The sequence below is a fragment of the Bos javanicus genome, chromosome 19, assembly GCF_032452875.1.
Source record: "Bos javanicus breed banteng chromosome 19, ARS-OSU_banteng_1.0, whole genome shotgun sequence".
Taxonomy (NCBI): domain Eukaryota; kingdom Metazoa; phylum Chordata; class Mammalia; order Artiodactyla; family Bovidae; genus Bos; species Bos javanicus.
Window position 1 is genome coordinate 19,354,359 of NC_083886.1, and position 13,142 is coordinate 19,367,500.

The 13,142-nt window shown below is 52.3% G+C and overlaps 1 protein-coding gene across 3 annotated transcripts in view; it reads right to left on the reverse strand.

Annotated features, from left to right (window-relative positions):
• ADAP2 (ArfGAP with dual PH domains 2) overlaps positions 1-13,142 on the reverse strand; it is a 41,472-nt gene that overhangs the window by 15,666 nt on the left and 12,664 nt on the right. For 2 of the 3 annotated variants that reach the window (XM_061390447.1, XM_061390446.1), the window contains exons 6-10: positions 11,792-11,938; positions 7,275-7,358; positions 4,139-4,201; positions 2,732-2,809; positions 1,229-1,457 (exon numbers count right to left, since the gene is read on the reverse strand). In XM_061390447.1, the coding sequence (XP_061246431.1) occupies positions 1,229-1,457; positions 2,732-2,809; positions 4,139-4,201; positions 7,275-7,358; positions 11,792-11,938 (601 nt within the window). Of the gene's footprint in view, positions 1-2; positions 1,083-1,228; positions 1,458-2,731; positions 2,810-4,138; positions 4,202-7,274; positions 7,359-11,791; positions 11,939-13,142 lie in introns of those variants that run through there. The other variant, XM_061390445.1, reaches the window with a different exon arrangement.

The following is a 13,142-nucleotide window of genomic DNA, read 5'->3' on the forward strand; positions in this document are numbered from 1 at the left end:
AAAGGGAACAAAAAGAGGGTATGGCTGTGCCAGTGTAGTCCCACCGGAGGGAAGGGACAGTGAGAGGAGAGAGGAGCAATGACAGAGGGAAACAGAATTAAAAAACAGACCAAAAAGTGGTAGATGAAGGGACACAGACACAGCAGAGGAGAGAAAAGCGGAAACAGAGCAGCAGAGACTCAGAAGCACAGGCCCCCGGGGGGAAAAGACACTAATGTTCTTCATTAACAACTTCCCAGCGCATCTCAGAGGCCCTTCAGCGTTGGGATTTTTGGGGAGTGAAGCAAGTCTGTGTTTATCCTGGTCAGATTCAAAGGGCACCAGGGTTTCTCCCCAGGGGCCGCATGGGGTCACCTACTCAGTCTGTACTTTTCCAAACACGGAACTTCTCGGTGTCCCAGGAGCCAGAAGGCCCTGGGCCAGAAGTTTCCTGCTCAGAATGTCTCCCCTCCTTCCACGAGGCTGTCTACAGATGGGGAAGCCTGCTCAAGACACATCTGGGGCAAAGGGGAGGAGCATGAGAGGAGCAGACAGACCAGCGCCTAGAAAAGAGCAGCACCCTAAAAATAGCCTTCCCTCTGAGTGGGGAGGAACCCAGAATCCCAGAAGCTGCCGGCGGGTGTGACCTTCCTAACAGGCCGAGGATTTCTCACGGGAAAAGGGACTCAGGGGCAGGGAGTGGAGGGGCAGAGAGGCTGCTCGGCTCCTGGGAGGGAGCAGGGTAGAAAATGGGACCTAAGCAACGGTTCGGGCTTCCCTGGTGGCTCAGTGGTAAAGAATCCACTTGCCAATGCAGGAGCTGTGGGTTCGATCCCTGAGTTGGGAAGATTCCCTGGAGGAGGAGATGGCAACCCACTCCAGTACTCTCGCCTGGGAAATCCCATGGACAGAGGCGCCTGGCAGGGCTACGGTTCACGGGATCGCAGAAGAGTCAGGCACAAATTAGAAAGTGAACAACTACGAGAGCGACAGCTCCACCAAGACGAAGCTCATCCGGATCCACTAGGGAAAGCCTCCCGGTAGAGGAACTCGATGTGGACAGAGAGGGTTTCCGGGCAATAATGTGCACTGTCTGAACTTCTCTTTGGCCAGAAGAGAAGAAAAGGGAAAGAGGGCAGTCAGGAGCCATGACCCCGGTTTTAGGACTCACAGCTGAACCCAAGTGAAGTAGCCCCTTTCTGCCCACTTTCCTTGGCCAAAGGAACACACACAGGGCCCCGTATCTTACCAAGGAGGTTGAGGGGCGTCAAGGGGCTGGAAAGGACCTCCCGAAAACTCTCCAACCATTCACGCTGCTCCTTCTCACTGGGGCAGGTGAAGACGAACCTCCGGTGGGGGGTGACGATGGTGAGGCCAGCTTTCCAGCGGTTCCCTCGGATGCCCTTGGGCAGGTCTTCAAACACCTGGTACCCCTGTTCGTTGCTCCCAAGAAACACCTGGCCCAGCTCGAAGGCATCCTGAAAAGAGAGGACAGAGGTCATCAGAGGCCACACCTGGGGCAGAGGGCCACCTGCAGGCCCGAGAGCCCCCAGGTCCATCTTAGTAAGAGGGCTGTGTGTGTGTTGGGTGGGGAGCTGTGCTGGGGATTTCAGCTAGGAGGACCCCCGAATTTAAAAGGCTCAAACTATAAAGGAAATCACACACAGCCTCTGTTTAAATGAGCTTCTCTGGTGGCTCAGTGGCAAAGAACCCGCCTGCAAAGCAGAAGAGGTCGGTTGGATCCCTGGGTCAGGAAGATCCCCTGGAGGAGGGCACCGCAAACCACTCCATATCCTTGCCTGGGGAATCCCATGAACAGAGGAGCCTGGCGGGCTACAGTCCACGGGGCACAAAGAGTCAGACACGACTTAGCAACTAAACAACATCTGTTTAAATGATACTTAATGTTTGCATGTGTGCATGCTAAGTGACTTCAGCCATGTTCGACTCTTTGTGACCCCATGGACTGTAGCCCGCCAGATTCTTCTGTTCATGGGATTCTCCAGGCAAGAATACTGGAGTGAGTTGCCATGCTCTTCTCTAGAAAATCTTCCCAACCCAGGGATGGAACCTGCATCTCTTAGGTCCCCTGTGTTGGTAGATGGGTTCTTTACCACTAGCACCAGGTGGGAAGTCCCATACTCAGTGTTTATGGAGAGCTAACTCTGGGAGTTGGCGATGGACAGGGAGGCCTAGCATGCTGCAATCCATGGGGTCGCAAAGAGTCAGACACGACTGAGTGACTGAACTGAACTGAACTCTGCACTAAGAATTCAAGTGCTTTATATATAGTAACTCACAGAATAATCCTCAGGGCAACCTCTGAAGATGGCAGTGTTATTAAGTCATCTCCTGATTGAGGAAACTGAGGCAAGGAGAACTGAGTGCTCTGTCAAAATGCCACGGGTGCACCCCTAAAAGTGGCAGGGCTGGTCCCAGAGCCCAGACAGTCGAGTTCTAGAGCTGTTACTCCCAACTGTGACTCTCCACAGCCTCCACGTTGGAAGGCAGCCCTGGAGACTAGAGGATGGGGAAGTCCTCTCTTGGCTACCTTGGCAGCTTTTGGACACACGTGAAGGACTTCTTGAAGGCAAGGGAGAGCAGTTTCATGCCCAAGGATGACTTAGAGACAACCGTGATGGTGTCTCTCGCTGGGTCTCTCCAGCCCTGTCGCATCCCCATGGTCCCCGACCAGCTCTGACCCCACCTCTGCCTGCTGGTGCTCAGCAGGGGGGCCATCAGTGACTCTTACCAGTGGGTTCTTGTAATAAAGCAGCCTGCGCTCCTGGGGATCCAGAGCAAACCACCTTTTCTTGAAAGGTTCTCTCTGCTGCAGAAGAGGGAACTTTGTATCAGGCTTGGCCAGGCAGGGGTGGGGCACAGAGGTCAGAGGGCCAGCCTGGGCCAGGACGAGGGAGCCGGCCAGTTCCTGGCTTGGCAGTCGAACACCCCAGCGCTCGCCCCACCCCCGGGCCTTGAGCTCTGATGGCTCCAAACACCCTCCTCCACCCCAGCTTTCCCTTGCGGCCTCCAGCCGCTGCCTATGTGCGTTGGAAGAAGCATTTTCCTCTTTCTCAGGCTGTGGACAAGATATCTCAGAAAAAGGAACCTGGGAAATCAGAAGTGGCTACTGCTCAGCGCTTCTGAAAGCCCTGGCCTTGGCCAAATTCTAACCTAGGTCAGGGGAAGGAAAGTCCCCCTAAGAGCCACAGGGGCGGTGCCACCAGCTGCTGAAGGACAAAAACCTGCAACCCTTTACCCAGCCATCTGAGGCTCCCTTTACTGTGACTGCCTAACACTTCCACTGTCATCTTAACAAACATTGCATCAGCGTATTACACCTTAAAAAAAAAAGCATCAGAAAGCTGTTGCTTTGGGTTTTTTCTCTTTTTTTTTTAGGGAGTTCCTCTGCTTTCCTCTGGGAGAAGGAAATGACACCCTACTCCAGTATTCTTGCCTAGGAAATCCCATGGACAGAGGAGCCTGGCAGGCTACAGTCCACGGTGTCGCAGAGTCAGGCAAGACTAAGCACTCACACATCTGCTTGCTTCTTCCTTCTTCTCTCCTCCCCCTTCCCTGCTTCCCTGCACCCCGCCTCCTCTGCACAACCCCCCACCATCTCCATCTTCTGGCTTGGAGCTTCACCGCACCAGCATCCAGGCTAGGTCTGAGATGTCCTGGGGCGGCAGGGGCCTCACTGGCATCCAAGCATAGGTACCGAGGTGAGTTCTCTCAAACCAATCACTAGTCCTGCCTCACTTGATCGGTCCTGGTAGGGCCCCAGCTCAGAGCACACAAGTGTTCAAGAGCTGCCCCCCAAAGGAGCTGTGCTTTTCAGCTGTGCTTTCCCTTTTCAGCTGTGCCTTCCCAAGAACAGGGTCAGATAGATGATGTAAAGATGAGAGCCACTGATGGCGATGCTGATCAAGAAGGAAGATGCCCAGTTGCAGGGAGAAGCGCCTGAGTGAGGCTGGACCACCCTCCAGCCACCCTGTCTCCCACTTGGTCCTTCACCCCTGGAACTCACAAAAGTCCATTTACTTCCGCTTCCTCCCTCCTCCCTGCCCCTGGTTCCCCATTTTCCCACCTCCCCACTTTGGCCCCACTGCCCACTGGCACTGAGGCCATGAAAGTCCCCCCCAAGGAACATGGGCTGTACCTTCGGACCAGTCTTTTCCATGAAGCCTTGTTTGAGATAGTTCCTGGTGATGAGGGGCACAAGCTGGGGGAAGAGAGACACACACTGACCCCCTGCCTCCCACCTAGGAGGCCGAGCTTCCCCAGCGAACTTGGCTCCCCGACAAAGGGGGAAGTTTGCAATGGGGAAGGATGTGTGCACATGGTTATATTTGGTATGGATGCAACGCTAACATTTCAACAGAGCCCGACAACAGCACCCCAGATGTCTGCAGAGCTACCCAGCACAGCTGAGTCTTGGTATAAAGACTTAGGTTAAGTGTTCTTTCAGCAATTCCAGGAGGAGGACACAGGTCAGGCTCTGAGGAGACTCTCCAGGTATCGGGGTGGGGGGGGGGTTGCATTCTGAGTATCTACTGCGTGTCATCGGGTGGATGGCATCACCGACTTGATGACATGAGTTTGTGCAAGCTCCGGGAGTAGGTGATGGACAGGGAAGCCTGGTGTGCTGCAGTCCATGGGGTCGCAAAGAATTGGACACAACTGAGCGACTGAACTGACTGACTGTGTGTCAGGCTCTGCGTGTAATTCTCAACCACCCTGTGAGGTGGATGTTATCATTTTCATGCTCTGAATGAAGAGACAAGACCTCAGAAAAGTCACAGGATTTTCCCGAAGACATGTCACCGGTAGGATGAAGAACTTTCACCACCTAGAGCCGATAGACACCAGCCAGACCCTAGTAGTAGCTATATTGCTACTCTATGATGCTCAAGTTTAAATATGCCAGAACCTTCTGATCAGGCCCTTGGCCAAGACCTGGGCATTGGTGGGGATTCTGAGCCAGGGCCATAGGAGGCGATGGCAGGATGGATTAAGTAGAGAAAACTCTGGACTAGGAGTCAGGAGACTTGAGTTCTAGCTCCAGGTCTGACCTCAACCAGCTGTGTTATCTTGTTAAGACCTTATGCCTCTCTGGGCCTGTTTCCTTCTGTGTAATAAGGATACCGTATTATGTGATCTGCAAGACCATCCTACGCTCAGAGAAGCTTCCAGGGATTGACACTGGCCTCCTGTGCTCCAGGGTGTCAAACTGGCAAGTCTAGAGCTTCAGATGAGAACAGAGCCTGGGTCGAAAGCAGGGGCAAAGGGGATGTAAGGTTTGGGAGTAGGAATGGGAAGTCTGAAGGGAGAAATTTGTGAGCGAGAAATCAAAAATATAAAGGACACCACTCCCCTTTCCCTAAAATGCATTCTGTAGGCTTTAATTCCTTCATTTGGAGCAAAGACAAGAGTTCTAATCACTCAGTTGTCTGAACTGAAGCCAGGGCAGGGTGAATCTAGGCCTTGAGGAGAAAGGGGCTGGGAATGCGGTACTATGCACTGCACCTTAGATGCCTTGGCTCACTGGACACATGCAGCCCTGGAGGCAGAGACTGTCCCAGTGGTGACAGATGAGTAAACTGGGGCTAGGAGAGGTGAGGCCACTTGCCCTGCGTAACACATCAGCTTCCCTGCCTTCGGGTCCATGCGTTTCTTTTTACAGGACCACAATCCCACCGGGGTCCCCCAGGTTTCTGGCGTTGGATCCCTGAGCTCGAGCCAGACTTGGGTGGTTGCTCAGAACCTCACACCCTATGTAGACATGGGGGAGGCAAGACGGGGAGAGAGGCAGGAGGGAGAAAACCAGGGGTGGATAAGGGGTAACGATAGTGGAGGCGGGAGGAAGAGGACGTTGAGGATGTTACCAAAGCCCAGTTTCCCCCGCATGGGCCAGCCGAGTTGGAGAGCTGCCCAGACAGGGAGGCGGGGCGTCTGCAACTTGCCCTCAGTGTCTCCAGGCAGCAGTCAGCACCCCCACGCCACGCCCATGCAAGTGGGCGTTCACCCCCTATGGCTGCTGACTCTGCAGGCCGGGAGGACCCTGAGCCAAGCCTGGCTGGAGGAACTCGTGGAGATCTGCCATCTCAGTGCATCCCTAGGTCTGGAGAGGACCCCCATTCCAGACACTTCGCTCCCTGCAAACTGGGGAATTAATGGGCACTTAGGTTTTCAAGAAGGATCTAACAGTTGGGAACAGGAAAGTCCCAGGAATGGGACTTCCCTGACGGTCCAGTGATTAAGATTCTGCACTTCTACTGCAGGGGGCACAGGTCCCATCCCTCATCAGGGAAATAATACTCCACATGCTGTGTGGTATGGCCAAAAAAAAAAAAAGTCACACGATTAACATGGTCTTTCCACCCCCTATCTCTTACAAAATCCTTCCAGAGCAGGCCTAACACAGGGACTAGAGTACAGCACCTCAGAGTTAGAAGAGACCCTGAAGATGACCCAGACCAAGCGCCACCTTACAGATGTGGGAACAGCTGCTCAGAGAGGCAGCCTCACCTGCAGTGGTCACACAGCAAGTCAGGAGCAGACCATCCGCAAGGGCCCAGGCCTCCCAGCTCACACCCTCCAGCTCACAGCCCACTCTATACAGCTTCCCCGCCCAAGCCTAAGGGAGGTACATGGGTGCCCCAGACCTCTGAAGACAACAGAAATGAAGTTCTCAGGCTCACTGTCACCGTGGCCATGAAAGGCAGACTCTTCCTGTTAGAATGATAATGGGAAAGATCCCACTGCCTTCCTTAAAGCAGACTAGGAAAGGGCAAAGTGGGGGATGTTCAAGTGGGAAGAACACCTTCGGTTATGCCCTTGACCTTCCTGGGACTCAGTTTCTCATCGCTGGAATGGGAATAATCACCTCACCTAACTGCTGGCCGAAAAGGACGATTAGATAAAAGGGATGACAAGATAAACCAGGTTCAGAAGCACATTGTAAGCAGTATGTGAGGGACCATTTGTGCATTTCAGTGGGAGAAGTCAGAAAGAGATGCCCAAATCCTGAGCCTTTTGACACTGTGAGTGACGGATCCCAAAGGGGAGAGTCTGATCTGCTTTTTGGAGACTGCCTTGCCAACGGTGAGGCCATAACCCCCAGCCTCCCCAGGAAAAAACTTTTGGTTTCCCGCTGAGGTCCCCAACCCCAAGGCTCAAGGTCTTTCCTGCAGTCAAACTGAGTCTGGCCTCTGCATGTCTTTGAGGTCAGCCAAGCAGGAGCACAGGAGGTGGCAGACAGGAGCCGTGGAAGGTGGGGTCCGCATTTAGCTCACCTCAGACTCTGGGAGCTCAGGAAAGGCCATTTTTAGGTATTGGAGACGGGCTGCACGGAGGGCGTTGAACCAGTCCACTATCTCCTGCAGAGAGACATGCAAAGGACAGACAGACAGTCAGTGAGACTGAGTGCCAGCTGGGGGCCGGGGGGGCGGGCAGCTGAGGCTGGTAGCAGGAAGCCAGCTGGGTCTTCAGGTTTGGGCACATGCACACCCCCCAGTCCTACTCAAGCTGATCCCAGGGAGGACGGTGCCAGAGCCCAGGGCGTCCCCCGAGCAAGTGGGAAACAGAGCCCCAGGGCCATGGGAAAGGACCAAGGCCAGCTGCACAGGAGTTATGCAGCGGCCCGGCACAGTGCTTGGCTCCTGCCACTGTGTGTAAGCATCACCCGAGGATCTCGTTAAAATGAAGATTTGAATTCAGCGGGTTTGGGGTGGGACCTGAGATTCTGCATTCCTAACAAGTTCACAGATGATGAGCTGCTGGTCATTGGGAGACACGTTGAGGAGCAAAGGTCCTCGGGTGTCAAAGACCAGCCTTCAGGTGGGGGCAGGTGCTCCTGGGGATGCTCCATCAGTGCAGATGCTCATCACCTGGAGTGCAACATAGGCTGAAGCTGGCGTGGACCTCCTGTGTCCCTCTGGGAGCATGCCTCCCTCAGCAGTGTCCACCCTCATCTCTCACCTGCTGAACCCCTTGTGCCAGCTGGTTCTGCCTCTGCTCTGCTGCTCTTCATTCAGTCCTTACGGCAGCCAGAGTGATTTTCAAATTGCAAATCTAATTGAGTCTAGCTTAGAGTCCTCTCCACTACCCTCAGGGAAAGAGTCTTAAGTTCTTTAGTATGACTTACTTTGCCCTCTGGACTTCCCTGACAGCTCAGACAGTAAAGAATCTGCCTGAGAATCTTCAGGAGACCCAGGTTCGATCTCTGGGTCCGGAAGATCCCCTGGAGAAGAAAATGGCAACCCACTGCAGTCTTCTTGCCTGAAGAATCCCACAGCCCGAGGAGCCTAGTGGGCTACAGTCTGTGGGGTCACAAAGAGTCAGACAGGACGGAGTGACTAACATTGTCACTTTCACTTTGCTCTCTGAGCTCCTTCCATACAAAATCATTTGCAATCGCTGCCCCCACGTTCTTCCCTTCTCTTGGAACACTCTGCCTCACCCACCTCTCTGCCCTCACCCTTGATACACCTTTTATCTAGAACATTCTATTCATCCTGAGAGTGAGTTTAGATGGAATAGATTTTTGCTCCACCCAAACCCTGATTCTACGAAAAATGCCCCACCCATTCTCAGCCTCGCACCACCCATCCACAATTGCAGTCACACTTGCTGCTATGATCCTGCCCCTTCTTGGCCACAGAATCTGGATGAGGGCTGGACCAGTACAGAGGCTGAACAGGGCTTATCAGATCCTATCTCACAGGAGTATGGAAGAGGAGAGGAAAGACCTGTTCAAATAGCTGCTGTGCTGCACTTGGATGTAACACAGTGATTGAGAAATTCATTTGAATTTGGTTTCAAAGGTATGAAACATCAGTACCTTTTCTGTTTTAGGTCAAGCTTTGCTGGTTCAGTATTCCTAAGCTCTCTTGACTAGGGCATTAAGAACCTTATAGGGTTTCAGGCACTAAGGGAAGGGGATCATCCCCACAGAAGACCCACCTAGGCCTTCACTTTGGAAAGACTCTTCCGGTCACAAATCCAACCTGCATACAGGTTGGTTTGCCCTTAAGTTTTGCCTGTTTCAGTTCTCTATACATGTGTTCCTGTTTGCCACAGACTTAAAGCTGTCCACTTTTAATTTGCCCACCTGGCTCCTGCAGCCATGAATTTGTAGCCCCCCATTTATGCCCATCTAAGGGAGAAGCTGGGGCATCACCAGGGAGAGGAGACTGGCCAGAACCAGGTTGTCAGCTGCTCTACAGCTGGGCCAGTGGGAAGGAGTCAGGCACCATAAGTGTCTGAGATCATGGGCACCTCAGCAAAAGTCCTTTAGCAGAAATGGGCATGGTGAGGTAGCCACTGGTATCCAGTCAGTCTGGACATGGGGCCACAGCAGTGAGCCCACCATGGACTGAGAGCCAGGGATCTCCTCCATGTCTCCTAACTGCACCAGTCCCAAGATTCTGGTAAAGCCAATGGAGGGAGCCGAGAAAAATGAGTGACACTAGGCTTCTTGGCAGTTTGGGAAATGAGATCCTTGCATTTAGAGAAACTAAGAAGCGAGACGTTACTTGCACTCCTGGGTTTATAGAACAATGTGTTCCTGTTAAGAGTGTATTCTGTCTGTCTCCAAACACACACAGAATCATACACACCACAGTTCCTAATTCTAACCTCTCAGGCAGCCCAACCATGCTTCTGTCCTCTGAAATAAATACCCCTGTTTCTTTTCCACTCATGACCCTTTTAAGCTGGTTTGAGTGTTCTCCTTCTCGGCATACTCACACAATTCTTAAGTAGAACCTCCTTCTTTGGATCGCCTTTCAGAGTGCCCCCTCCCCAGACTAGGCCACTTACATGTCTCCCGTGTGTCTCCAGCACAGCCCCCACCGGCATCATCACAAGGTCTCTTCAGTGCCTGTTTCCCCATCTGTCTCTTTCCCAAGACTATGAGATCCTAGAAGCCCATTCATGGCTCTGCCTCATTCACTCCACACCCCAGTGCTGTGCACGTTTCAGGGAGGGGCGCTGTAAGGATTTACTGAAAGAGTGAAGTCCTGAACACAGAAATGATCAGGCACGGCTCTCAAGAGCTTGTCTTCCACTGCTGCCACAATCGTGAATAAATAACAGTGACCACTAATGTTTATAATGCACTTCACAGTAACGAGATGCATTCACATTCATGGTCCACAGTCTCTCAATCCTCAAGACCCCTCCGGGAAGTGGGTATTATCAACCATACACAAGCAGACTTAGGAAGGGAAGGGACCTGCCCTAGGAACACACAAGGCAGTGGCAGAAGCAGGGTCCCAACTTCCGACTCCAAACCCCAGCTCTTCAGACCACGCCAGGAAGTCAGCCCAGACGGTGGAGAGAGCATGAAGCCTGCTGAGGATGATCCATGGTCAGTATCCCAGTGCTGGGGCCTCGTGGGAAGATCCAGGCCTGTATCTGGTTTCTGACTCCTGCTGGCAAGGGTCTTCCTCCAGCAGAGGCACATGGGGTGGTAAGACAGGTGCAGAGTTCAGGAACCATCGGCCACATGACTCTGAGCAAATTACTTAACACACCCCTGCCTCAGTGCATGCGTGCTAAGTCGCTTCAGTCGTGTGTGACCCTTTGAGATGCTATGGACCATAACCCACCAGGTTCCTCTGTCCATGGGATTCTCCAGGCAAGAATACTGGAGTGGGTTGCCATGGCTTCCTCCAGGGGATCCTCCTGACCCAAGGATTGAAACTTCATCTCCTGCAACTCCTGCATTGCAGGTGGATTCTTTACTGCTGAGCCACGAGGGAAGTCCCATGCCTCAGTAACATGGGGATAAAACATTTCCAGGGTTTTGAAGATTAAGAACTGATGTACAGGACTTCCCTGGCAGTCCAGTGATTAAGACTCCACGCTTCCAATGATTCCATCTTTGGTCAGGGAATGAAGATACCACATCCCGCGTGGTGCAGCCAAATTAATTAATTAATTATTTTTTAAAAAAGAAAAGCAATGATGTATAGTGATCACCAAGAAAAGTGCCCAGCACAGAATTAATAGCAAATCACAAAACATCAGCCCCCACCTTTGCACCTCCTCACCTCCACTTAGCATCTCTGACTCTTGCCCAGTCACATGACCCTGCCATTTAGAGCCGGCTTTTGTCTTTGCAGCTGTACTATTGACCTGCTCTTCTCTGATGGAGCTGACTTCCTGGACCTTTGATAGTGCTTCTCAAACTTCAGCGTGCCTGAGTATCACCTAGGGATCCTGTGAAAACGCAGTTTCTAACTCAGCAGGTCCAGGATGGGCCCAAGACGCTAGTTCCAACAAGCTCCCAGGTGATGCTCATGCAGTTGGTGCCAGACCACACATTGCGAAGGGAGGCCATGGGATGCGCTGCTGTTTGAGCTTCTAGTCATCCCTCCTCTCATATTTGGAATCTCTGGCTGCACCTGATTGGCCACCTCTGGGCATAGTCCCGTCTGCTAACCGGACGCCCCTTGGTGGCTGTGCACCATCCAGACACACCCCTGATCCCCGCCAGGTTCCTCTCCCAGTTCCCGCTCTGCTTTAACTTTACTATGTCTCTGACCAGAAGTGACAACAGGGACTTCCCTGACAGTTTGGTGGTTAGGACTCGGTGCTTTCATTGCCGTGGGCCCAAGTTTGATCCCTGGTTGGGGAACTAAGACCCCACAAGCCACACAATGGCCAAAAACAGAAAGTGACAACAGATGAAAGCGAACAGCAGCATCGCGTCTCAAGAGGCTGCAGCGCCAGGGAGTCAGGGAGCTGGGCCTGCGAGGTTCGGGGCTGCTGAGCTGGAGGCTGAGCGGCAACGCCACCCTCTCACCTTCCCATTCTCGTGGTACACAAACAGGTTCCGAACGCGGCCGTCTCTCCGGTAGGTGATCTGCAGCCCGTGGGGGTTCCCAATCTTCTCTGTCTGGAAGGTGGCATTCAAGTCCTTGATGCTGATGACAGCTTTGGGGTCTTTACCCTAAAAGAGAGGAATCGGGTACTCAGGATGCCTACAGTCAGTGGAGTGACTTCTCCTCACCTTTACCATCAAGCCTTAAGGCAAACATGACCAATTCGGAACTCCACACAGGTTTTTAATGTTCTTGCTCAAATATCAAGATCCACAGATATTCTACCATGCTCTGTATCCAGGCATCCCACTAATCCTGCTTAATCGGCCTCTCTGAGCTGGAAGGGGGCTTGGAAAGACCGTAACTTGGCACTTTTCAAGTTTTTCAGCCATAGAACTTTTTCTAAAATAAATCATTAGGATTTCCCTTAGCGGTCCAGTGGTTAGGACTCCATGCTTCCACTCTAGGGGGCACGGGTTCAGTTCCTGGTCAGGTAACTAAGATCCTTCATGCTGTGCAACCAAAAAAAAAAAAAAGAATTTATAATGAAAATCCATGGAAGCCAATCAAATAAAACAGGTAAACCAATAAAAGCAGGGGTAGGCCTCAAAGCATGTCTTCCCATACTATACTCTGTTCTCAGGGTCTGAACACATTTTGAGCACTCCCTGATGCTAAGAAGGCAAAGGGAAAACAAATGTTTCCTTTCATAACTGATGAGAGAAAGAAAAATGATACCAACGGTCTAGTCCCATAGCAGCTGTAGCTGTAGTCACATGTAGATATTAAAATGAATTAAAGTTAGGACTTCAGGGACTTCCCTGGTGGTCCAGTGATTAAGAATCCCCCTTGCAATGCAGGGGACGAAGGCTCAGCCCCTGGTCAGGGAACTAAGATCCTACATGCCGCAGAGCAACTAAGTCCACGAGCCACAACTACTGAGCTGGCGCGCTCTACAGCCCTATGCTCCACAATAAGAGAAGCCACCAGAGTGAGGAGCCCCTGTACCACTAGAGAGTAACTCCTGCTCGCCACACCTAGAGAAAGCTTGAGTGCAGCAGTGAAGACCCGGCACAGCCAAAAATAAGGAATAAATAAATATTTTAAAAAAAAGAGGCGCAATCTCTATCCCCTCCCCGAGGACTGATGTTGAAGCTGAAACTCCAATACTTCGGCCAACTGATGCAAAGAACTGACTCATTTGAAAAGGCCTTGATGCTGGGAAAGATTGAAGGTGGGAGGAGAAGGGGACGACAGAGGATGAGATGGTTGGATGGCATCACCGACTCAATGGACATGAGTTTGGGTGAACTCCAGGAGTTGGTGATGGAC